This window comes from Pyricularia oryzae, chromosome 1, assembly GCF_000002495.2.
Source record: "Pyricularia oryzae 70-15 chromosome 1, whole genome shotgun sequence".
In the NCBI taxonomy this organism is placed as follows: Eukaryota; Fungi; Ascomycota; class Sordariomycetes; order Magnaporthales; family Pyriculariaceae; genus Pyricularia; species Pyricularia oryzae.
This window is the reverse complement of record NC_017844.1, coordinates 3,254,269-3,276,167: the sequence shown is the minus strand read 5'-3', so window position 1 is coordinate 3,276,167 and position 21,899 is coordinate 3,254,269. Positions and strand designations below refer to the sequence as shown.

Sequence of the window (21,899 nt, the reverse complement as noted above, 5' to 3'; positions counted from 1 at the left end):
GGGGCTTTTTATTTTATTTTATTTTTTAATACCTCCATGTTCATCTCGGGCACCCCAGCGACAAACTCAAAAAAAAAAAAAAAAAAAAAAAGCTTGAGCCTAGTTTTCCTCCGTCTGCTTGCATCTCGTTTCCTTGCTCTTTTGGCTTTCGTTCACCTCATAAGCGCCGTGAACCCGTGAGCCGTGATATTTTGATTGGCTCAAGGCAACAAGATTAGTTGGTTCCATTCTGCCATACCTGACTGACGAATCTTAACAGCCTACATATTGGGTGGGTAAGTTACCCAAGATATCTTCCATATCAACCTATCTCAGATGCCGAACCTACGTGGAGCTACTCCATACTTTGGGCGGGTTGGTAGCCGTAAAAGCCGTAGTTTCGATATCAAAGCCACGCAGAATGACTAGAAGCTAGTCGGGGGCGGGAATTAAAAAGGAAAAGAGTAAAACTTTTCTTGACGATTGCAGAGACGATCCAGTGCCTACAAGGTAGCCTGACGCTGCCAACAATATGTACTCCGTAAGTCCCTAGGGAGTAGCTAGCTCTACACCGTTGCCATCCATGCATCCGTCAACCACTTCGAGTCATGCAGGGCCTACGGAGTGCTCGAAGGAAATTTTTACCTGGATGAGGTACGACTACAGATCGGGGGCATGTCGCGTTTGCCGCCTTCGTATGTCAGTCTAGGCCCACGTCTACGCGTATGCTTAAAGCTGCGCAAAGTATGTGGACGGCGGATGCATGGCAGGTCGATGGGCGACGGGGATCTCGCCGACTGTGCATACTCAACTTCAACCGCACTGTGCTCGGTACTCTTTGTAAATCTGACCCAAACTCAGACAGCCTACCCTACTGGTACATGCAGACCAGTCCAGTCCACTGGCCACACCGCTTGACGACTTACATAGAAGGACCACTGGGTGAGCGTTGCATCAGCAACCAGGCCCACTCCATCAGGTAGCCAAAAGAAAAATAGAGGGAGGGAAAATAGAAGCAAGACCTGGGGAGTTGGAATCCTCACAACATTGCAAGGGAGAGACAGAGAAAGTTGCGAAAGAGCGGTATGCGCCATGAATATTATGGCAGCTAATCATAAGGCAGGGCACGGCACGGGGAATCTCTTTACCTAGGGTACGGCAGTAAGGCGCACCACTCTGCTCCGCAAGAACCCAAAGGAAAAAAAAGGATTGCTTCTGGGCCCGATAGAAGAACATGGAGGAGGCGAAAAAAGTACCTAGGGGTTCAGGCCTGGCCGCTGGTGGACCAATCAATTGCACTGTGCAGTGTTTGTCAGGCGTCTCTCAACAGAAAACAGACTAGCACCGTCACTTTTTCATCGAATTGAAATTTCCCAAATCAACCCATCGTAACCCCGCCATCCATTCCCACTCACAGTCGCTTTTTTCCTCCCTTGATTTCCCCAGACCACACTGAACCAACACTCATTCACATCTCTTTTCCACACTGATAAGGGGACTTTGCTGCTTTTGTTAATTTTTCTCCTGCGGAAATTATTTTCAAGAGAAGAGGTCATCTGCAGTAGGACCGCGTCAGCTCGTAGCCATGGCCGAGCCCATTCCCAACAAGCGTGCGGGTGCCGACCCTATCGCGCCGTAAGTTTTTTTTTTTTTTGTTTTTTTTTTCTCCGCCGCCGTACTGAACTTATTCGCGACCCTAGGGGAAATGGATCACGACAGCAGTATACTAACTTCAGACCTTAGTACACCCCAGAACACACCGGCACAGCATGCCCCCATTACTTCGCATGCCCAACAGCCTGGTGTTGACAGTATCAAAGAGGGTACGTGCAGCTCCCGTTACTTTCACGCGACTTAGAGCCCGGCGACTTTTCACCATAAGTACTTGCTAACTTGTGAACATTAAAGAGGACTTCACCGCCGCTTCTATCTTTGCCCAAAACCCCAAGCTCGTCCAGATGATCCAAGGCCGCCTTGGGACATTGGTTGGTCGCTCTTCTGGCTACATCGAGTCACTGCCTCCTCAAGTGAAGCGCCGAGTGGCTGGCTTGAAGGGGATCCAAAAGGAGCACTCCAAACTTGAGGCCGAATTCCAAGAGGAGGTCCTCGAGTTGGAGAAGAAGTACTTCGCCAAATTTACCCCGCTGTACCAGAAGCGTTCGGCCATTGTCAACGGCTCAAACGAGCCAACCGAGTCCGAGATCGAGGCCGGCGAGGAGAGCGACGAGGTCGACGAGGAGGGCGAGAAGAAGGAGGTCAAGACTGAAGAGACCGCTGCCAGCGAGGCTTCTGATGTCAAGGGTATTCCAGAGTTCTGGCTTTCCGCCATGAAGAACCAAATTTCCCTGGCCGAGATGATCACCGATCGCGATGAGCAGGCTCTCAAGCATCTGACTGATATCCGGATGGAGTACCTCGACAAACCCGGTTTCCGCCTAATCTTCGAGTTCTCGGAGAACGAGTTTTTCAGCAATAAGACCATCTCCAAGACCTACTACTACCAGAACGAGTCCGGCTACGGTGGTGATTTCATCTACGACCATGCCGAGGGTGATAAGATCGAGTGGAAGGGCGACGATAAGGATTTGACTGTGCGCGTTGAGCAGAAGAAACAGCGAAACAAGAGTGAGTGACTATGCTTTCAAGGGGCGCTGTTTCCGAGTTCCTGGTGCTTTCATACTGACACGCCTTGCAGACACCAAGCAAACACGGATCGTTAAGAAAACCGTGCCTACCGAGTCTTTCTTCAACTTCTTCTCGCCACCCAAGGCACCTACCGAGGACGATGACGACGCAGCCTCAGACATTGAGGACCGTCTCGAGCTGGACTACCAGCTTGGTGAGGACATCAAGGAGAAGTTGATTCCCAGGGCCATTGACTGGTTTACTGGCGAGGCCCTTGCCTTTGAGGAGATGGACGAGGATGACCTGGAGGACGACTTTGAAGATGAGGACGATGACGATGACCTTAGCGAGGATCACGATGACGACGAGGAGTCTGATGATGACGATGTAAGTTCTCGTAGAATGTTTGCTGGGGAGCTTGATGGGTAAAGATGAGCGCAATACTGATCAATACACAGGACGATGCTTCCAAGCCGAAGCAGGAGGCCGCCGAGTGCAAGCAGAGCTAGAGTGGCCGCGCTGTCGCCCCATAACAGCCGCTTCGTCCGTGGTTTCAACGGACGACACCAGTTACGAGCGGCAAGCCACGAAAACGGTTGCTGCATGGCGTGATTTTTAATTTGCGTTGCAAAGCCGCGGGGGAGCCTCTAGTTTATTCGGTTCTTGTCGTAGCATGAAATTTCCTATAGAGCAGTCATTCCAATACATCGGAAAACGACAAAGAATGGGGTTTCTAATCGGTCATGGGTCAGGGAAAGGGGTCGGTCATGCACATATTGATTACACAATCTGGGGGCTCGCTCGATCAAGTGGCCCTGTACGAGTTTTTGACGCGTTGATTTCCTGGACCTAATCATCATATTCTCAAAAACTTGGGACTGTGCTACGGCACATCTCAAAGGTGAAGGTCCCCAGTCTAGGGGTCAGCAATTTCAACAGGTGCATGAAGATTTGTACCCATTAAACAGATAGCTGAATTCGCATATTTCACGGGATTGTTAAAGTGGAGAGTAACATCATTCATTGACTTTTACTTTAATATTTTTTTTGTCTTCTGTACAAAATCATCCAATATACTTGATTACATACTCTTATTTCGGCGAATTTGTTTGATCCTGCAGTATTCTGTAACGAAAAAAAAAAAAAAAAAAAAAAAGATTCGCACTCGAATCATATGTAGGTTAAACTGAACGGCTACCATTGTGACATCGCTGCTGGATATTAGTCTACTATACAGTACTAAAATCACAAGTTGATTATTAACTCGGGTATCGGGCTTTTTTTAAAACATTGCGTGCTCGCCATCAGCGGCATCACTCGAACGTTTTGCCGTCTGGTCTAGTTTTGATTCAGGCGTAGGACCCTCCGAACCCGGCCATCAGGTTTTTTTCTGGAATTTTTTTTCCTCTTACGTTTTACCTTTGCATACATTACACTCCAAGACTTTATGAGTCAACCCCGCGACTTTAGCTGAGGGAACCCCACTCGTACCCAGAAAGCGACGCGCTTATGCTTTCTCACTTATACCTATTTCATTCCGTCAACTCAATGAATCATTTGTCAGAGGAACCATCTTAACCAGTACATACCTTTGAGTTTTTTGAGCTTTTGAGCACTCACTGTTGGCTTACTTAAGAAAACATAGACGCGGTCCAATTCATACAATGGCGACACCTCAGGATATTTTAAATCCTAACAGGATTCAAGAATACGCCGTGGCCGTCTCAACGTCACCTTCCGCAACTTTCTCGCCACCACCGAGCAGTACTAGCATCAGCTTTGGTGCTTTGGCTCATGGACAGGCGCCTAGAGGGACAGCAAAACCGCTGAAGCCCTTCAACACAACCGACATCAAGATTCTGCTGCTTGAGAATGTGAACCAGAGCGGTCAGGACATCTTGAGGGAACAGGGCTACCAGGTCGAAGCACACAAGACTTCATTACCAGAAGACCAGCTGATCGAGAAGATCCGCAGTGTGCACGTCATTGGTATCCGGTCAAAAACTAGACTCTCAGAAAAGGTGCTCCGTGAGGCCAAGAACCTGCTCGTCGTGGGCTGCTTCTGCATTGGAACCAATCAGGTAGACCTCGAGTACGCGGCGCGTCATGGAATTGCTGTCTTCAACTCCCCCTTCGCCAACTCACGCAGTGTGGCAGAGCTGGTCATAGCCGAGATCATCACCCTGGCCCGGCAGCTGGGTGATCGGTCCAATGAGATGCACCGTGGAACTTGGAACAAGGTCAGCGCCAAGTGCTGGGAGATCCGCGGCAAGACGCTTGGTATCGTCGGCTACGGTCACATTGGATCACAGCTTTCGGTCCTTGCCGAGGCCATGGGCATGTCAGTCATATACTACGACGTCGTGACGCTCATGGCCCTGGGCAAGGCAGTCCAGGTGTCCAAGCTAGAGGACCTGCTGCGCGAGTCCGACTTTGTTACGCTGCACGTTCCCGCCACCCCTGAGACCAAAAACATGATCTCAAACGCTCAGCTGAACCAGATGAAGACCGGCTCATATCTGATCAACGCTTCCCGAGGGACGGTGGTGGACATTCCTGCGCTGATAAACGCCATGCGCGCTGGCAAGATTGCGGGTGCGGCGCTGGACGTGTACCCGAACGAGCCGGCGGCCAACGGAGACTACTTCAACAACCAGCTCAACACCTGGGGCGAGGACCTTCGTACCCTGAACAACATCATCCTGACCCCACACATCGGCGGCAGCACCGAGGAGGCCCAGCGGGCGATTGGTGTCGAGGTCGCCGACGCGCTGGTGCGGTACATCAACCAGGGAGTGACGCTCGGTAGCGTCAACCTGCCCGAATGCAACCTCCGGTCGCTGACGCTCGAGGAGCCCGACCACGCCCGCATCATCTATGTTCATCGCAACGTGCCTGGTGTGCTGCGCAAGGTGAACGAGATTCTCGGCGAACACAACGTCGACAAGCAGATTTCCGACAGCAAGGGCGATGTCGCCTATCTGATGGCGGATATCAGCGACGTCAAGCAGGGCGACATCAAGCAGATCCACGATGCCCTGGAGTCACTGAGCTGTGAGTTCATCCTCCGAAGCCTGATATTTTCTGAATGGGTACAACAAGTGGACTGACATGTGAACGTTACACCCGCAGCACGTATAATTACCCGTGTTTTGTTTTGAGCTGAACGTTCTGGAAAAAACCGTCATCTCATCACACAGCCAATCGGTTAACCCGTTGACTACAGGGGACCAAGCGAAAAGATTTTTTATTCCGACTTATCCTTTTTTGTCAGTTGAAAGTCGGGGATATTCAACATGGGCAGGGGCAAGATCTTTTGTTTCTTAGCTGGGTTATAAAAGAAAAAACAAGAAAAATAAGGCAGCCCCTCACTGGGACGCAGGCTGACGACAGGTCGTGTTATAAAAAGCACAAAAAAAAACGCAAAAGAAAAGACAGGAAAGGAAGCCGGGTTCAACACGGTTGGGATTGAATATATAGATGGAATTGATTCATTTAGCCCTCGAAATAACAGCAACACATAAGTTTTTATGCTATTTTCACCCATCCGCACTCCAACCACTGTTAATATAGCCTAGTGAAAGTCAGTATAGGCGCGAAATGACCGAGCCTAGGGTGATGAAGGGTGGAGGTATCTAGGGCCCCTAGCCATGTTATATGAGTACCTCGAATTTGAGGGTTGATGGGAAACCCCCAGGAACTGGCGCTCGGGATTTTGATCCCCAGAAACGTAGGCGAAGGCGATTTCCACCGGAGGACGTTCTTCTGATCATTTTTGCCGCCAAGGCAAGTTCGAAGTGGCGGAACGGAGTGTTGGTGGCGCGTCTAGGTACTTGAGAAATGACCCCACTGGGCTTCGAAACAAGAAGATCTACTGTAACACACCATTTTTCTTGTTCACAACGTCTTCCCAACACGAGGGGCAGCTCGACTGCCTTTTGTTTCGTACAGATAAAAGCCACAACCAACAGCCGACGTACTTCGTACCGATACATACCGGGGAAAAGATGCTAATTAACTTGAGAACAAAAAAACGGCGTCCTTGTCATTTCCTGTGCGTTTTATGCAGCATTGCATGCGATTCATATCCATCCGATTCGTGGCCTGAAATCAACGCTTAGTGGTGGAAGGAGCAAGAAAAAAAAAAGTGTACCTACAAGGGTGGTAGATGGGATGCTCCATATGGTATTGAATTTTGAGACGAAGGTCCCCATCAACCTGGGCCCACGAGGAAGCTGTGGGATGTTGTTTCCCCCGGTTACTCAAAAAAAAAAAAAAAAAAAAAAGAAGTCGACATTTGATAGCACTATGATCTCCTTTGTAATCTCAGATGCCTTGCCCTAATTACAAAGTAGGTACCTAGGTAGGTACCTTAGGGATGTACGAAGTACGAAGTATGAATCAAGCCAATATGCTAGGCACCTTACCTGCCCAAGGCAACTAAGGTAGGTACCTACCTACCAGATACCTAGATTCAGGTACATGGGATTTATGTGACCAACAGTGTGCAAACACAATACCTATTACTTACCTACCTAGGTACCTAGAGGTAATGATTCAACGAAAGAAATGCAGACAAAGATGAACAGCAAAACACAGAACTGTCATTATACCGGTATTCCGCTTCCAACGATTGCCTGACTCCGATTTCTCCAACAAAAAAGAGGAACCAAACTAAATTGATGCCAAGAGGGACCGGGGCCGACTTGCTTGGTGCTACGCTACCCTGGAACGCACGAGAAGACTTCCGCGCAGCCTCTAGTGCGTAGTCTAGTACCCCTTGCCATGAAGGAGTGGACAGAACCGCAACCCTGAGGGTGATCTGCGTACTGTATATTATTTTTTTTCTCTCGCTGTTTGGGATGGCAGAGTGGAATAGGCGATGAACATCAGCACGTACATATTCGTCTCATTGCAAAACCTGCGATCACCTGTACGGGTACGTAGTATGTGCATGTGCGCTGCAGGGTGTTTCTGCACATGGAATTTAGGGTTGTCTTCATTGGAAATTGTCTCGAGAGTCAGGGTCGTGGCTTTCATGACATCGAAAAGCCAGGTTGCGGCGCTGCAGAGCCGTCAAATTTCCTTCGTTTGGTCTAGCTTAGCCAGCTGGTTGGTGTGCTGGATGGAGAGCAGAGCGGGCAAGGGCAGTGAAGAGCTACACCGCACGTATCCACCGGCCTGCATGCACGGCCAGAGAGGTTCGTGCGCTATGTACCTCCCTGTACCTTAGACTTGATGGCTGGCACTGGCACTGGCACTTGCACTGCCTGGCTCCTCCAAATTGATCGCTAAAGTAAACTGAAGTACAGGTGTAACCTCCAGCCCTGACAGCTCGATAGTGTCTCTGCGGTGTCCCCCACTACAACACTATCAGTCGGCCAGCCGTTTTGACGTGATGCTACCGATCTCCATTCATCTGGTCAGACTCCTCCAATTGCTTTGCTTGGCCGGCTGCTCCCCGAAGAGCTAGGGGGCCCCTCGATATTTTCCCTACCCACTCCGCCATAATGCTAACCCCCTTTTTTTTTACGGAGCCCCAAACTGAAGAATAAACTGACTTGAGACCACCTTGACCACCTATTTACTGGCCCGTCAGATGTTGCCTGTGGCTCCAACACTGCCTCGCCCATCACATCTGCAGCCCGCCATCCAGCGTCACTGTGCATTGCTGGCTTCTGGGAGAATTTCAGTCTCCGCAAGAAAGTCTGCAAAACAGCTACAAAGGCAAAGGACCTTAAAAAAAAATTGAGATTCTTGGGCCTGCCATTTAGTTTTGTTGCTGTTCTGGTGCTGCCTCTTCTTCTCGTGCATCTATTTTTTTTTTTCACATAGCTGTTTGATCCCCCAGTTTTCCCCTAATTTGACGTCTGAATGCATTTCGCCGAGGCCGTCCACCGCTCGTTACTGTTTTGGCCCTAGTGTCTAGCCACTCCTCTCCTTTACGCGACAAATCCCCAACAGTCGAAACATCCTGCATTCGCGCTCCCGGTGCCTGCTGCTGCACGCCGTCAAATCAAATCTGTCGACCCTAATACAGCAGGGCATAAAACCGAAGCTGTCCTGATCAGAACTGAAGCCAGTGCCAGCGCATACCGCGACTGATACGGCCTCCCAACGGGCAGATCAACATGGCGGAGACGTACGATGTCGGGACGAGGGCCTGGCAACCCGACGCAAACGAGGGCTGGGTTGCTTCCGAGGTGGTCAACAAGAAGGTTGATGGCTCCAAAGTGATACTCACCTTCAAGCTCGAGAATGGCGAGGTACGCATGTCTTGTTTTCCTGTGAAGACGTCAACAACAACGGATCTTGCCCACGTCTAGCTTCCACAGCATTTCGCTGACTTTTCTACCTCCGACCGTCATGTATAGACCAAAGAAGTCCAGGTCACCCTGGAGGCACTCCAGAGCGGTAGTGACCCTTCATTACCACCATTGATGAATCCTACGATGCTCGAAGCTAGTGATGACTTGACGAATCTTTCCCATCTAAACGAACCAGCCGGTATGCAAGCCTCTGGCAGAATGAGAGAGGAAGACCCGAAGCGTTTTGCAGCTTTGTAGAATCCCAGTACTAACAGAGGCTGTGTCTCGTACAGTTCTGCAAGCCATCAAGCTTCGATACGCACAGAAAGAGATCTACACATACTCAGGAATAGTCCTGATAGCCACGAACCCCTTCGCACGCGTCGACTCCCTCTACGTTCCGGGCATGGTGCAGGTATATGCAGGCAAGCAGAGGGCAACTCAAGCTCCCCACTTGTTCGCTATTGCCGAAGAAGCATTCATGGATATGTTGCGGGATAACAAGAACCAGACCGTTGTCGTTTCGGGAGAATCCGGTGCTGGAAAGACCGTCAGTGCTAAGTACATCATGCGGTACTTTGCGACAAGAGAATCTCCAAATAATCCCGGCGGCAAGTCCAAGAAGGGCGCCGAGGCTATGAGCGAGACCGAGGAGCAGATCCTGGCAACGAACCCGATTATGGAGGCGTTCGGTAACGCCAAGACGACCAGAAATGACAACTCGTCTCGTTTCGGAAAGTACATCGAGATCATGTTTGACGAAAATACCAACATCATCGGCGCAAAGATAAGGACATACCTTTTGGAGCGCTCGAGGCTTGTGTTCCAGCCTCTCAAGGAGCGCAACTACCACATTTTCTACCAGCTCGTAGCCGGTGTCAGTGATCAGCAGAGGCAGGAACTTGGGATCCTGGCCATCGAGGAGTTCGAGTACCTAAACCAGGGCAACACACCGACGATCGACGGAGTAGACGACAAGGCCGAGTTCATGGCGACAAAGGCCTCCTTGAAGACCATTGGTGTAACTGATGCCCAACAGGATGAGATCTTCAAACTGCTTGCTGGTTTGTTGCACCTGGGTAACGTCAAGATCACTGCCTCGCGGTCCGACAGTGTGCTCGCACCAACTGAACCTTCGCTGGAGCGGGCCTGTGCCATCCTAGGCATCGATGCCACCGAGTTCGCCAAGTGGATCGTTAAAAAACAGCTTGTCACTAGGGGTGAGAAGATCACGTCCAACTTGTCACAGGCACAGGCTATTGTCGTCCGAGACTCCGTCGCCAAGTTCATCTACTCGAGCCTGTTCGACTGGCTGGTGGACATCATCAACAGGAGTTTGGCCACAGATTCAGTTATCCAGCGGGTCAAGTGCTTCATTGGTGTGTTGGATATCTACGGTTTTGAGCATTTCGCCAAGAACTCGTTTGAGCAGTTCTGTATCAACTACGCAAACGAGAAACTGCAGCAAGAGTTCAACCAGCATGTTTTCAAGTTGGAGCAGGAAGAGTATCTTAAGGAGCAAATCGACTGGACCTTTATCGACTTCGCAGACAACCAGCCATGTATTGACCTCATTGAGGGCAAGTTGGGTATTCTTTCACTCCTAGACGAGGAGTCAAGACTGCCCATGGGTTCCGATGAGCAGTTCGTGACAAAACTGCACCACCACTACTCTGGCGACAAGCACCAGTTCTACAAGAAACCCAGGTTTGGCAAGTCTGCTTTCACAGTCTGCCACTATGCTGTCGACGTCACCTATGAGTCGGAGGGCTTCATCGAGAAGAACCGTGATACAGTGCCGGATGAACACATGGCAGTTCTGAGGGCCTCGAGCAACAAGTTCCTTGGCCAGGTTCTTGACGCAGCTGCGTCCCTTCGTGAGAAGGATCTTGCTTCCGCCTCGACTGCGGTAGCCAAGCCCACAGCCGGCCGCAAGATTGGTGTCGCAGTTAACCGCAAGCCGACACTCGGAGGTATCTTCAGGTCTTCGCTGATTGAGCTCATGAACACAATCAACAACACCGATGTGCACTACATCAGGTGTATCAAGCCCAACGAGGCAAAGGAGGCTTGGAAGTTCGAGGGCCCCATGGTTCTCAGCCAGCTTAGAGCCTGTGGTGTTCTTGAGACGGTCCGCATTAGCTGTGCTGGTTATCCTACAAGATGGACATATGAGGAGTTCGCTCTCCGATACTACATGTTGGTTCCTTCAAACCAATGGACAGCAGAAATCAGGCCCATGGCAAATGCGATCTTGACGAAGGCCCTCGGCGAGAACTCTGGCAAGGGCACGGACAAGTACCAGCTTGGTCTTACCAAGATTTTCTTCCGCGCCGGTATGCTCGCCTTCCTCGAGAACCTCAGGACAAGCAAACTCAACGACTGCGCCATCATGATTCAGAAGAACCTGAGAGCTAGATACTACCGCCGCAGGTTTATTGCCATCCGCGAGTCCATCATCCGCCTGCAGGCTACTGTCCGGGGTCACAAGGCTCGCAAGGAGGCCCAGGATCTGCGCGTCACCAAGGCTGCTACCACAATCCAGCGGGTGTGGCGTGGACACAAGCAAAGAAAGGCGTTCTTGCGAATCAAAAACGATCTTACCCTCGCCCAGGCTGCCATGAAGGGTTACCTGCGCAGGAAGGAGATTATGGAGACTCGTGTAGGCAACGCTGCCCTCCTCATTCAGAGGGTATGGCGCTCAAGGAGGCAACTCAGGTCGTGGCGCCAGTACCGCAAGAAGATTGTCCTCATCCAGAGCTTGTGGCGTGGAAAGACTGCCCGCCGTGGCTACAAGAAGGTCAGGGAAGAGGCTCGCGACCTGAAGCAGATCTCGTACAAGCTTGAGAACAAGGTTGTCGAGTTGACGCAATCTCTGGGCACCATGAAGACCCAGAACAAGGACCTCAAGAACCAGGTCGAGAACTACGAGAACCAGATCAAGTCGTGGAAGAGCAGGCACAACGCACTCGAGCTCAGGACAAAGGAGCTGCAGACCGAGGCCAACCAGGCCGGTATTGCCGGCGCCAAGCTGGAGCAGCTGGAGGATGAATACAAGAAGCTTCAGACCAACTTTGACGAGTCGGTCGCCAACGTCAAGAGGATGCAACAGGCAGAGGCCGAACTTAAGGACTCGCTCCGAGCTACTACAACGGAGCTGGAGGCGGCTAGGGAGGACATCAACCGTTCTGAGGCTGAGAAAAACAACCTCAGGCAACAACTCGTCGAGCTCCAGGATGCTCTCGAGATCGCCAGGAGGTCCGCTCCTGTCGGCAACGGAGAGATCGCCAACGGCGCTGCGCCTACGCCATCGCTTGCCAACGGTCTGATCAACCTCGTATCCGCCAAGAAGCCCAAGCGGAGGAGTGCCGGCGCCGAGCCCAGAGAGATGGACCGATACAGCATGGCCTACAACCCACGCCCTGTCTCTATGGCCGTTACCGGCGGTGGCCGACAAACTCTCTCTGGCTCAACATTTGTTGCCAGCGCGGATACCATCGAGATGGAGCTCGAGTCGCTGCTTGCTGACGAGGAGGGCCTGAATGATGAGGTTACCGTTGGTCTCATCCGTAACCTCAAGATTCCGTCACCCAACACCAACCCCCCTCCATCGGACAAGGAGGTTCTCTTCCCATCCTACCTCATCAACTTGGTCACCTCTGAGATGTGGAACAATGGCTTCGTAAAGGAGTCGGAACGCTTCCTGGCCAACGTGATGCAGTCCATCCAGCAGGAGGTCATGCAACATGACGGAGAGGATGCCATCAACCCCGGCGCCTTCTGGCTCTCCAACGTCCATGAAATGCTTTCATTCGTGTTCCTCGCCGAGGACTGGTATGAGGCCCAGAAGACGGACAACTATGAGTATGACCGTCTCTTGGAGATCGTCAAGCACGACCTCGAGTCTCTGGAGTTCAACATCTACCACACCTGGATGAAGGTGCTCAAGAAGAAGCTGCACAAGATGATCATCCCCGCCATCATCGAGTCGCAGTCGCTACCTGGCTTCGTGACTAACGAGAACAGCCGGTTCTTGGGCAAGCTACTCCAGGGCAACTCGACTCCTGCCTACAGCATGGACAACCTGCTCAGCCTTCTCAACAGCGTCTTCCGTGCAATGAAGGCTTACTACCTGGAGGATTCAATTATCACGCAGACAGTGACGGAGCTGCTGCGCCTGGTTGGTGTAACGGCCTTCAACGACCTTCTGATGCGCCGCAACTTCCTTTCATGGAAGCGTGGTCTGCAAATCAACTACAACATCACGAGGATTGAGGAATGGTGCAAGAGCCACGACATGCCTGAGGGCACCCTCCAGCTTGAGCACTTGATGGTAACTCAACCTTTCTAAGCAGCCTTTTGAGTTGTTGTTTTAGTATTACAAACGCTAACCAAAGTCACCCGTTTATAGCAAGCAACCAAGCTTCTTCAGCTCAAGAAGGCTACCCTGAACGACATTGAGATTATTCAAGATATCTGCTGGATGTGAGTTGAAGACACCTTTCAAGTCAATTGTTGTTGTCATCAAAGTTTGCTAATACTCCTCACCCCTCCTAGGCTTTCTCCCAACCAAATCCAGAAGCTGCTTAACCAGTATCTTGTCGCCGACTATGAGCAGCCCATCAACGGCGAGATCATGAAGGCTGTCGCTTCAAGGGTGACGGAGAAGAGTGACGTGCTTCTTCTGCAAGCCGTAGACATGGACGACAGCGGTCCTTACGAGATTGCCGAACCCAGGGTGATCACTGCCCTGGAGACTTATACCCCATCTTGTGAGTTTCTTTCTTACCGATTCCACGGTCAGCTCTCGTGTTGCCTCGACTAACCTGTCTTTTTTTTTCTCTACTATTTTAGGGCTGCAAACTCCTAGGCTAAAGCGTCTTGCCGAGATCGTCTCGGCGCAGGCTATTGCCCAGCAGGAGAAGATGGACATGCAAGAATATGACGGTGAAGAAGACGAGGGTGAGGATGGTCAGCAGCAGCTTGGACAAGTCGACGAGGCACCAGAGCCCATCGGCGCCAGCGCATAGTGCTCTGCTGGGACAGCCATTGGGCTCATGAGGCGTCACACCCCTAGACTGGCGGCATCCGCTGCATCGCCCAAATCGGTGGTGTTTGCGAGGTGGAGCAGACCACAGGTTAAACGGTTGTCTTTTGGGTATGATGGTGTATTGCCTGATGATAATGATGACGACAAGCCAGGCGAGATGATGGCCGAACAACAGGAAATGATTAGACAGTTGTCGGCCACGCAATAGTTATGTTTTTTTTTTTTCAATTCCTCTTGACTGGTCTTTACAGTCCAGAAAGGACTCCTTTTCTCCCTCTTTTCCCACTTGGTCTGGTAGTCACGAGACCAAGACCGATCAACCTTCATGGCTCTGTATGGGCTTTCTAGGTTTTGCATTTGGTTGGGAGATGTGGGAGGTGGAGGGGTTTTGGTTGTGCGATACCAATGTTACCATATTTTTTTGTCTTGATACAACTTTGTGTTGCGGCTCTTTATTTTTTCTATTACAAGGCAGATTTTGGGATAAATCAGGTTGCTTGTTCTTTTCTGGTTTTTTTTTGCTTCTTTCTTTTGCTGTCAACTCATGGTTAGGGACTCGCTACCCTTCCTTTGATCTGGTTCCACGTTTGTGTGTGGACAGTCGCGAGGGGTCAATGTCTTTTAGAGCGTGGCTGGCAGTGTTTGATAGAAATGGGATAAAAAGAAGGTTAAGCGATGTACTCCCAAAAGCTATACAATGGTGTTTCCTGGTTTCGGTTTTTCTGTCACGGAGTACATGAAAGGAGGTAGATGGGTGCACGTGACTTTTTTTGCTTCGTTTGGAGGAAATTTTGCATGAAATTGAATGAGACCCATCTTTTCCACCCAAGTGCGGTTCCCTGGTGGTGTCTGGGTTGTGTTTGTTTTCGAGGGGGCCTACGACTAGACAGACAAAAACATACAACAAATTCCATCATACAAGGAATTCTCTCAACATTTATTATACAAGAGGATTCAAGGTTTTTACTATTCAGTGTTTACGCAACGATTAGGACTTGAGATTACTGGGCGTCAAATCAAACACTCTTCTCTAAAAAGATTTTATCACTCCAAGAAACAATTTTTAACAGTCCTTCAAACAAACAAGTCATGGCGACAAGATCTCTGCCAAACATCATCGTCACGGGCACGCCCGGGACGGGAAAGACGACACACTGCGAGACGCTGGCGCAACGCACAGGGCTGAGGCACATATCGGTCACGCACATTGTCAAAGACAAGGAGTGCCACGAGGGCTGGGACGAGGAATATCAGTCCTGGATTGTGGACGAGGATAAGGTAATGTTTCCGTATTATTCAGTTTGATTTATTCTTCTCCCCTTTTCTTCTATTTTTTCATTTATTTTTACTGCTTTACTGTCCCGTTGTTGTGTCTATGTCCCCGAAAAGGAGACAAAAAAAAACAAATCGTTCATACCCCCCTGTTACCATCAATCGCCAAAACCCCTCCTTCCAAGTTCAGCCAAAGAAAAAAGAAAAGAAGAATTTACATGCAATACATTATAACCTACATACATATACAAGGAGGAGATAGGGCACATATATATTTCGAAACAATCGCTAACTCTGAGCAACAAACATTCAAACAGCTCTTGGATGCGATCGAGGATGACGCAAAGGCCGGCGGCTGCATCATCGACTGGCATGCTTGTGACCTGTTTCCCAAAAGCTGGATTGACCTGGTCGTTGTGCTGAGGGCGGATTCAGCAACGCATTATGATAGGTTGAAGGCGAGGTCAGTGATCAAGAGGCTTTTTTGGTTTTTATTTTAATGTAAAACGACCTCGCTAATATGATCGATCCGGAATAACAGAAACTACCCCGAGAATAAACTCCAAGAGAACCTGGACTCGGAGATCATGGAAGTGCTGCTACAGGAAGCACGGGATGCCTACGATGCCGAAATCGTAGTGGAGCTGCAGAGCAACACGACAGATGAAATGGAAGCCAATGTCGACAGGATTGAGGCTTGGTTGAGTCAGTGGAAGAAGGACAATGGCGTCTGAGGCGGTCTTTGATTATTTTTTTTCTCCTTCTTTTTTCTATGCCTCTCCTTTTCTCGTGATACCCCCCTACAAGCAAGAGTCTCTGGGTGGTGTTTTGTGCCAAAAATATAGTGGTTGACAGCTCTATCTTTTTCGGGGTCCACAGGGGACCGATTTACCTGCGCCGGGCATCCAGTTGGGTCTGGGTTTTTTTTTAAGTGGAGCACGGACAGGGGAGACACTAACCCAGATAAACAAAGGAATGACGAAATTTGATAAGAGTACCAACAACAAATCGACTTTTCTGGCTTGGCATCGCATCGACCCCAAAGAAGAGATTTGCACAAAACCGCTTTTGCTCTTGATTTGGTTTTTGTTTTGTTCTTTTCCAGAAAGCGCGCCTTCTAAATTTTGGCTTCAAAAATGCTTGTACTTAGGTCATGTCGGCTCCAAAGCCGGGCGTCCATGGCGCCATCGACCAAGTTCGCCAGCAGCATCGCGGCGTACAGCAGACAAAGGGGATTCGCCAGTGCAAGCGGTCCGATAGAGACGGTCAAGCTCTCTTATGACTTGCACGAGCCAGCCAAGCCGGTGGCCGACAAGCACACGTCTCCCATATTGGTGATGCACGGGCTTTTCGGCTCCAGAAAGAACAACAGAAGCATTAGCAAGTAAGTTGGGAAGTGATGGTTTCGCTGATATATGTCAATGTACCATTTTCAAAACTAAAATATATAGTCAAGGTATACACATATCTGTTTATATTTATATACTTGTAGCTAATACGATACCAACTCCCTAGGGCTCTTGCACGTGATCTGGGACGGCACGTATACACTTTGGTGAGCAACTCATGAGCCTGCCTTGTCCTTCCAGGGCTTGAATATCATGGCGTCCGACTAGATATTGATCCTGTCAATTTTGTTCCCATCTTCAGGACCTTCGAAACCATGGCGAATCTCCCCATGCTCCCCGTCACGACTATCCGGCCATGGCCGCCGATGTAGCCGCCTTTATCGATGAGCACAAGATCTCGTCGCCCACTCTAATCGGTCACTCCATGTCTGTTGTCACTCTATCCATTTGTTATGACTCGGTATTTGACAGACGGGCACATGAAAAGCACACTCTCCCTGCCTACACGTCGTAGACTGACTTGCAACCATAAAACAACCTCAGGGGCGCAAAAACGGCCATGACCCTCGCCCTGCACTCCCCATCCCTGATCAAGGACGTCATCCCCGTCGACAACGCCCCCGTCGACGCCGTGCTTGGGTCAGACTTTGCCAAGTACATCCGGGCCATGAAGGAGATCGACCGGGCCGGAGTGACGCGGCAGGCCGAGGCCGACAAGATCCTGGCCCCGGTCGAGCCCTCTCTGCCCGTGCGCCAGTTTCTGCTCGGGAACCTGCACCGTCCGGATCCCGATTCGCCGGTACAGAGGTTCCGCGTGCCGCTCGACATCATCGCCAGGAATCTGAACCACATGGGCGACTTCCCGTACAAGAACCCGGACGAGGTCAGGTTCGACGGCCGCGCCCTCTTCGTCAGGGGCACAAAGAGCAAGTACGTCGCCGACGAGGCCCTGCCCCTCGTCGGTCGCTTCTTCCCCCGGTTCGAGCTCGCGGATATAGATTCGGGCCACTGGGTCATTTCGGAGAAGCCCGAGGAGTTTAGACAAGGTACGATAAATATCTGGTCTTTTTGGTCAGTCTTTGGTCAGATGAGATGCAATATACTGACCTCGTTCGATAGCTGTTCTGCGCTTCCTCGACCCCAAAGAATAAGCCAATGGCCTCTATCATAGATTCCTCCTATGTCATATAAATGTAACAATTGTACCATTAATACTACCGAATGCCTCTGGCAAACATGAGCTGGGATGGGCTCCTGGAAGGGGGTTTTACAACGAAAACAATACTGTCGAAAAAGATAGACCCTCTCTCCGTTGACGGGATCCAAAAATAAAATAAAAATAAAAATAAAGCCAAAAAGAGCCCGGGTATCATGCGTTCAGGTGCGCATCTCTATCATCCCATGACAGTACCTGGCAAATAAAAGAGAGAAAGAAAATTAAGAATAGAACCAACATTTTCACCTTTCCGTGACGCTCCTGCAGTCTTTGTTGGAAATACACATTACAAGGCTGTTGGGATTAAGCAACTGGCTAACGCTGCCTCCCTCCATGTTTGCCCCCATTCTGTTCTCCCTCTCTTGCGACTCGTGGTTTATATCAACACGCACAGGATAGCCACGAGGCATCTTCGGCGCTTGCCTTATTGACCTTTACGGTGCCCAAACTGTTGCGGGATGCGTTGACTTTCTTCAGCAGTACCGGCTCCTGTACGATGCGGTTGACAATGTCGACGAACGGTTTTCGTACGTTCTCTCGCGTCTTGGAACTGGCCTCGCAGAACTGCGCTCCATTGGCCTGCGCCAAGGCGAGACCTTCCTCGTATGACACGGCCCTATTTGTTGGGGCAATGTCGAGCTTCGTGCCCACCTGCTTCAGAGGTCAACTGGATGCTAAAAATTGAAGCAAATCAGGTGAAAAGTGGGAGTGACAACCGTCCATCCTTTGTGAGATTCTCTTCACGTACCAGGAACAGCGCAATCTCAGCCACGGTGTTTGACTTGACCTCGTCAAACCATCTCCCTAGCTCCGCGAATGACCTCCTATTCGAGATGTCATATGCAATTATTACCCCGTGTGCCCCCCTGTAGTAGCTTGTCGATAAGGTTCGAAATCGTTCCTGGCCAGCCTACAAGAATCCCGATTCAAGTCGGAACAATGGTCAGCCTGATCTGTTGCGGTGATACAAGTTATAAGGCTGACACTCAAACTTACAGTATCAAACAGATTGAGCTGGTATGCTTTTCCATAGACAGCTAGCCTTTTCCGCTATATGTGCAAATTTCATCAGTTTCTGTTTTCTCGGGCTATGTCTCGTAGTCCGTGAGCTTGAGGCGCAGATAAGACATGCAACCAGGAAATGCCACTCGCTTCCATGCGACTAGGTGGTGATGATTTTCCGCATAATGGTGAATGAGAATAGAGCATGATAGCACAGGCGTGGACCGACCTTGTAGTCAATTCCAATTGTTGCTGCTGCATCTTCTGGCTCGAACTTGTCGTGGCAGTACCTCGTGAGTACTTTAAATAAAACACGTGATCAGCATGTGTCCTTCATAGAGATATCTTGAGTTCATGCGAGAGACTCATGAAAGATTTTGTTTCTTCTTTTCCATTGCTTGGAAGCCAGGTGCACCGGGTAGACCAGAGCAAGAAGAAAAGAAAACCACGGGAAGACGAGGGCCAAGCAATGCCGAACCCTGCGGCAACCGAGGCAGCCGAGGCTCGAAGACAAACTCACAGGCAGACTTTCCGACGTTTGACGACCCAACCAGCAATACCTTGAGCGTCGGTAATGAGTCCTCTGATGCCACCGCCATTTTCACCCACCGCTCTCTCGCTCCCAGACAGAGACTCGATCACTCGAACTCCCACGTACCCCCAAAGTTGCTGCTCTTAAAACTCGAATTGGATGAATTCGAACCAAACAGTGAGTATTTGGTTTCTTTTTTGGCGGGAAGAGAAGAAGTTCCAAAAAGGTTGTTGAAGAGCGCCTTGTTAGTCGTGCGCGTAAATCTACTGATGGCTCGCATATACTTTCTGCCCGGCTTTGCGTCCGTGTGGGTGGGCCAAGTAGAGTAGTATGACAGAATGGGCGGAATGAAGAAAGGTAGCCCAGCACACCTTACTTAGGTCGGTACCTAGTGCGTGAGTGGTAAATAGGTCGAATAACGAGTTAGACAGCAAAAAATGGCCCACTGCTCCGAAGACGTTGAGCTGAAAAACAAGAGCAAAAGCGGCTCCCCAACGATTTATGCTTTATCCTATCTCTGCCCTTTCTGCCAGCTGCTGCTTCCCTGGATATAGCTGCTGGATTGTGGCGGAGAGCGTAAAAAGAGAGAGAAAAAAAAAGAAGAAAAAAAAGGCAGGTCAGAACCTGGTGGGCTAGTATCCTTTCAGACCGTCTGCGAAGCTGTCAAGGGGCATGGGGTTGACTATGTAGGCTGTGGTTTGTGAGGTGTCTGACTGCCTGTCTGGCCGTTCTGTCTGTTGGCTAACTGTTGGTAGTAGCACACACAACCCACACACAAAGAGTGGTCAGCCAACAAACACGTAGGTAGGTAGGTAGGTAGGTAGGTTCAGACAGTTTGCAGGTGGTTGAGATGAGATCCAATCCCAATACCCGGCAAGGTAAAGAGAATCCAGGCGGCAGGCAAGTCGGTAAAGGTAGGTTTTTAGGTGCGTAGGTACCTAGGTACAAGAAACCATTCGGTTGGTGATAGCTGTACTGCCCCGCAGCAAGCGCTGGCCAAAGGGGGCCCCCTAATGCTTGCTAGCTCGCTGCTCTGCGTGTTGCCTTAAGGCTAGGTATCGAACCACTGGACTTGGGGGCAAGTTAGTCCGGTGGACGCTGCTGAAATTGACTTCGGAAGTAAGAACTGGTTCTTTTATGACGGAAGTGTTTATACTGGGGTGCAGTGTGTGGTTGGGTCGTACAATATGGGGACAATCCTTGATTGTTCTTTTCTGGCCACAGGAGCACAGCGAATCAAATTTCTCTCAGCTTAACGTCTTTTGCTGGAGGGTGGAAATTTTAACAAAAGGTAAAAGAAAGGGATAAAACGACCAACGCACGCGTAGACATTAATGCTGTCCACAAGGGCGCCAAACAAGCCCAAGTTAGATGAGGTGCATACTTGCCACACGCTATCTTTCATGACTTGGGAAGCAGGCCTGTCGAAAAAAAATGATCCGAATGTTTACCTGATCTTTTTTGTTCACTCTTCTTCCTTCGATGCTAGCCTTCTAGCTGCTTTTAGTACAGCTACTTCAGATGGCCACGCAGCATTTGGGAACCCCTCATGACCATTTTGCTTGACTGAAAACTCCGCCCACACAATGACCGTAGAAGCGATCTATGACGTCTGGACGTTGGGACGACGACGGAGGAAGAAGGTAGAGAGAGATGGAGGGAGGCGCGACAAAAAAAGGAAGTAAACATTCACCGCGAAACTGACTGCATGAATCAAACGAACGAAAGAAATACCAGAAAACAAAAAAAAAAAAAAAAAAAAAAAAATTCACTTACACAGATCAGGTAGTCAAACAACAGGATCGCTTGTCAACTTTTCTTCTGCTCTTTCTTTTCATATAATTTCCAAATCTCGATCGATGATGAGAGAACATTAAGCTGCCAAATGTGCAAGTTGTCGTAGTTGCACTGCGTATTTAACCTACCAAAAGTAAGCTGCAATATTAGGGGCACATGAGTAGTCCCGAGTCAGGTTTGTTTGAACCATGGGTTTAAATACCGAGAATGGAATGAAATCTGGGGTTGCCGTCTTTGGACAAGGGTTGCATTGCAATGTGGTTACCGCGAGTTTTACCTACCTCTACGATGCCTTGGATGCTTCCTTTAACTCTCTGTTTTTTTTTTTTTTCTCCAGGCCTTCGTACCGTATGCGTTTTTGGTTGGTTGTTTGCCACATGCTGCTGACCCATGCCAACCCTTAGTCCACAAGTCTTTGAATGGTTGTGAATTTCAAAAATACAGTGAGTAACACTGCAGACGCCGCATGCCTTGTTCGAGACCCGAGAGGCAGGTATGGGAAAAGCCGGTACAAGTAAGATGCTGTCCCGGAATTGGTTTTGCACCATTCAACTGCCTGGTTGTCAAGGTGCAAGCATCCAAGACTCCACCCCGCTGTAGAAATCTATGGCTCCAGAAACAAATCAAATCACTAATCGCGAGGAAAACATCACGCCTGTGACTCCAAATGTCTTGCCGCTCAAGTTCAAGAATCTGGCTAATGGTGCGTTAAAGTTCATTTCCTTTTCATTCATAGCAGCGCCTCCCAGACAGTGCACACATGGGGTAC

General features: G+C 49.9%; 8 protein-coding genes across 8 annotated transcripts; 6 read left to right on the top strand and 2 right to left on the bottom strand.

The window, feature by feature from the left end:
- Nucleotides 1–214: 214 nt before the first annotated feature.
- MGG_16215 (uncharacterized protein) lies at nt 215–955 on the bottom strand (the record flags this gene model as incomplete). The annotated part of the gene is made up of 4 exons (XM_003709615.1): nt 215–260; nt 329–404; nt 787–806; nt 906–955. 4 exons carry the CDS (start codon nt 953–955, stop codon nt 215–217), a joined length of 192 nt encoding a protein of 63 aa, XP_003709663.1.
- A 391-nt stretch (nt 956–1,346) lies between these two features.
- MGG_06924 (nucleosome assembly protein) lies at nt 1,347–3,692 on the top strand. Its single transcript, XM_003709614.1, has 5 exons — nt 1,347–1,614; nt 1,723–1,802; nt 1,888–2,604; nt 2,675–2,991; nt 3,063–3,692. The coding sequence occupies exons 1-5, from the start codon at nt 1,565–1,567 to the stop codon at nt 3,111–3,113; spliced, it is 1,215 nt and encodes a 404-aa protein (XP_003709662.1). The 5' UTR covers nt 1,347–1,564; the 3' UTR covers nt 3,114–3,692.
- A 339-nt stretch (nt 3,693–4,031) lies between these two features.
- On the top strand, nt 4,032–6,201 carry MGG_11794 (D-3-phosphoglycerate dehydrogenase 2). The gene is made up of 2 exons (XM_003709613.1): nt 4,032–5,658; nt 5,737–6,201. The coding sequence occupies exons 1-2, from the start codon at nt 4,269–4,271 to the stop codon at nt 5,763–5,765; spliced, it is 1,419 nt and encodes a 472-aa protein (XP_003709661.1). The 5' UTR covers nt 4,032–4,268; the 3' UTR covers nt 5,766–6,201.
- Nucleotides 6,202–6,204: 3 nt separating this feature from the next.
- MGG_16214 (uncharacterized protein) lies at nt 6,205–6,441 on the top strand (the record flags this gene model as incomplete). Its single annotated transcript, XM_003709612.1, has 2 exons — nt 6,205–6,235; nt 6,302–6,441. 2 exons carry the CDS (start codon nt 6,205–6,207, stop codon nt 6,439–6,441), a joined length of 171 nt encoding a protein of 56 aa, XP_003709660.1.
- Nucleotides 6,442–8,143: 1,702 nt separating this feature from the next.
- On the top strand, nt 8,144–14,802 carry MGG_16213 (uncharacterized protein). The gene is made up of 6 exons (XM_003709611.1): nt 8,144–8,870; nt 8,979–9,111; nt 9,206–13,245; nt 13,324–13,397; nt 13,470–13,684; nt 13,767–14,802. The coding sequence occupies exons 1-6, from the start codon at nt 8,736–8,738 to the stop codon at nt 13,940–13,942; spliced, it is 4,773 nt and encodes a 1,590-aa protein (XP_003709659.1). The 5' UTR covers nt 8,144–8,735; the 3' UTR covers nt 13,943–14,802.
- MGG_16212 (uncharacterized protein) lies at nt 14,758–16,247 on the top strand. Its single transcript, XM_003709610.1, has 3 exons — nt 14,758–15,240; nt 15,552–15,697; nt 15,776–16,247. The coding sequence occupies exons 1-3, from the start codon at nt 15,052–15,054 to the stop codon at nt 15,966–15,968; spliced, it is 528 nt and encodes a 175-aa protein (XP_003709658.1). The 5' UTR covers nt 14,758–15,051; the 3' UTR covers nt 15,969–16,247.
- On the top strand, nt 16,177–17,999 carry MGG_16211 (uncharacterized protein). Its single transcript, XM_003709609.1, has 5 exons — nt 16,177–16,618; nt 16,750–16,789; nt 16,885–17,009; nt 17,127–17,629; nt 17,703–17,999. The coding sequence occupies exons 1-5, from the start codon at nt 16,371–16,373 to the stop codon at nt 17,732–17,734; spliced, it is 948 nt and encodes a 315-aa protein (XP_003709657.1). The 5' UTR covers nt 16,177–16,370; the 3' UTR covers nt 17,735–17,999.
- On the bottom strand, nt 17,770–21,768 carry MGG_06920 (rab protein). The gene is made up of 6 exons (XM_003709608.1): nt 21,110–21,768; nt 19,322–20,404; nt 19,031–19,101; nt 18,796–18,849; nt 18,548–18,709; nt 17,770–18,450 (listed from the first exon to the last, which is right to left on the bottom strand). Exons 2-6 carry the CDS (start codon nt 19,398–19,400, stop codon nt 18,181–18,183), a joined length of 636 nt encoding a protein of 211 aa, XP_003709656.1. The 5' UTR covers nt 19,401–20,404; nt 21,110–21,768; the 3' UTR covers nt 17,770–18,180.
- Between the last annotated feature and the right edge of the window lie 131 nt (nt 21,769–21,899).

What these genes read in the sequence shown, in the direction of transcription:
- MGG_06924 (XM_003709614.1), top strand. Translation starts at nt 1,565, where the DNA reads ATGGCCGAGCCCATTCCCAACAAGCGTGCGGGTGCCGACCCTATCGCG. An exon ending in GGTGCCGACCCTATCGCGCC is followed by an intron (nt 1,615 to 1,722) that starts GTAAGTTTTTTT and finishes TTCAGACCTTAG; the next exon opens with TACACCCCAGAACACACCGG. An exon ending in GAAGAAACAGCGAAACAAGA is followed by an intron (nt 2,605 to 2,674) that starts GTGAGTGACTAT and finishes CACGCCTTGCAG; the next exon opens with ACACCAAGCAAACACGGATC.
- MGG_11794 (XM_003709613.1), top strand. Translation starts at nt 4,269, where the DNA reads ATGGCGACACCTCAGGATATTTTAAATCCTAACAGGATTCAAGAATAC. An exon ending in TGCCCTGGAGTCACTGAGCT is followed by an intron (nt 5,659 to 5,736) that starts GTGAGTTCATCC and finishes TTACACCCGCAG; the next exon opens with CACGTATAATTACCCGTGTT.
- MGG_16211 (XM_003709609.1), top strand. Translation starts at nt 16,371, where the DNA reads ATGCTTGTACTTAGGTCATGTCGGCTCCAAAGCCGGGCGTCCATGGCG. An exon ending in GACGGCACGTATACACTTTG is followed by an intron (nt 16,790 to 16,884) that starts GTGAGCAACTCA and finishes TCCCATCTTCAG; the next exon opens with GACCTTCGAAACCATGGCGA. An exon ending in GCCCGAGGAGTTTAGACAAG is followed by an intron (nt 17,630 to 17,702) that starts GTACGATAAATA and finishes CTCGTTCGATAG; the next exon opens with CTGTTCTGCGCTTCCTCGAC.
- MGG_16212 (XM_003709610.1), top strand. Translation starts at nt 15,052, where the DNA reads ATGGCGACAAGATCTCTGCCAAACATCATCGTCACGGGCACGCCCGGG. An exon ending in GGATTGTGGACGAGGATAAG is followed by an intron (nt 15,241 to 15,551) that starts GTAATGTTTCCG and finishes ACATTCAAACAG; the next exon opens with CTCTTGGATGCGATCGAGGA. An exon ending in TATGATAGGTTGAAGGCGAG is followed by an intron (nt 15,698 to 15,775) that starts GTCAGTGATCAA and finishes CCGGAATAACAG; the next exon opens with AAACTACCCCGAGAATAAAC.
- MGG_06920 (XM_003709608.1), bottom strand. Translation starts at nt 19,400, where the DNA reads ATGGCGGTGGCATCAGAGGACTCATTACCGACGCTCAAGGTATTGCTG. An exon ending in AGCTCAATCTGTTTGATACT is followed by an intron (nt 18,710 to 18,795) that starts GTAAGTTTGAGT and finishes GGATTCTTGTAG; the next exon opens with GCTGGCCAGGAACGATTTCG. An exon ending in CTGAGATTGCGCTGTTCCTG is followed by an intron (nt 18,451 to 18,547) that starts GTACGTGAAGAG and finishes CCTCTGAAGCAG; the next exon opens with GTGGGCACGAAGCTCGACAT.
- MGG_16213 (XM_003709611.1), top strand. Translation starts at nt 8,736, where the DNA reads ATGGCGGAGACGTACGATGTCGGGACGAGGGCCTGGCAACCCGACGCA. An exon ending in ATTCAAGATATCTGCTGGAT is followed by an intron (nt 13,398 to 13,469) that starts GTGAGTTGAAGA and finishes CACCCCTCCTAG; the next exon opens with GCTTTCTCCCAACCAAATCC. An exon ending in GGAGACTTATACCCCATCTT is followed by an intron (nt 13,685 to 13,766) that starts GTGAGTTTCTTT and finishes CTACTATTTTAG; the next exon opens with GGCTGCAAACTCCTAGGCTA.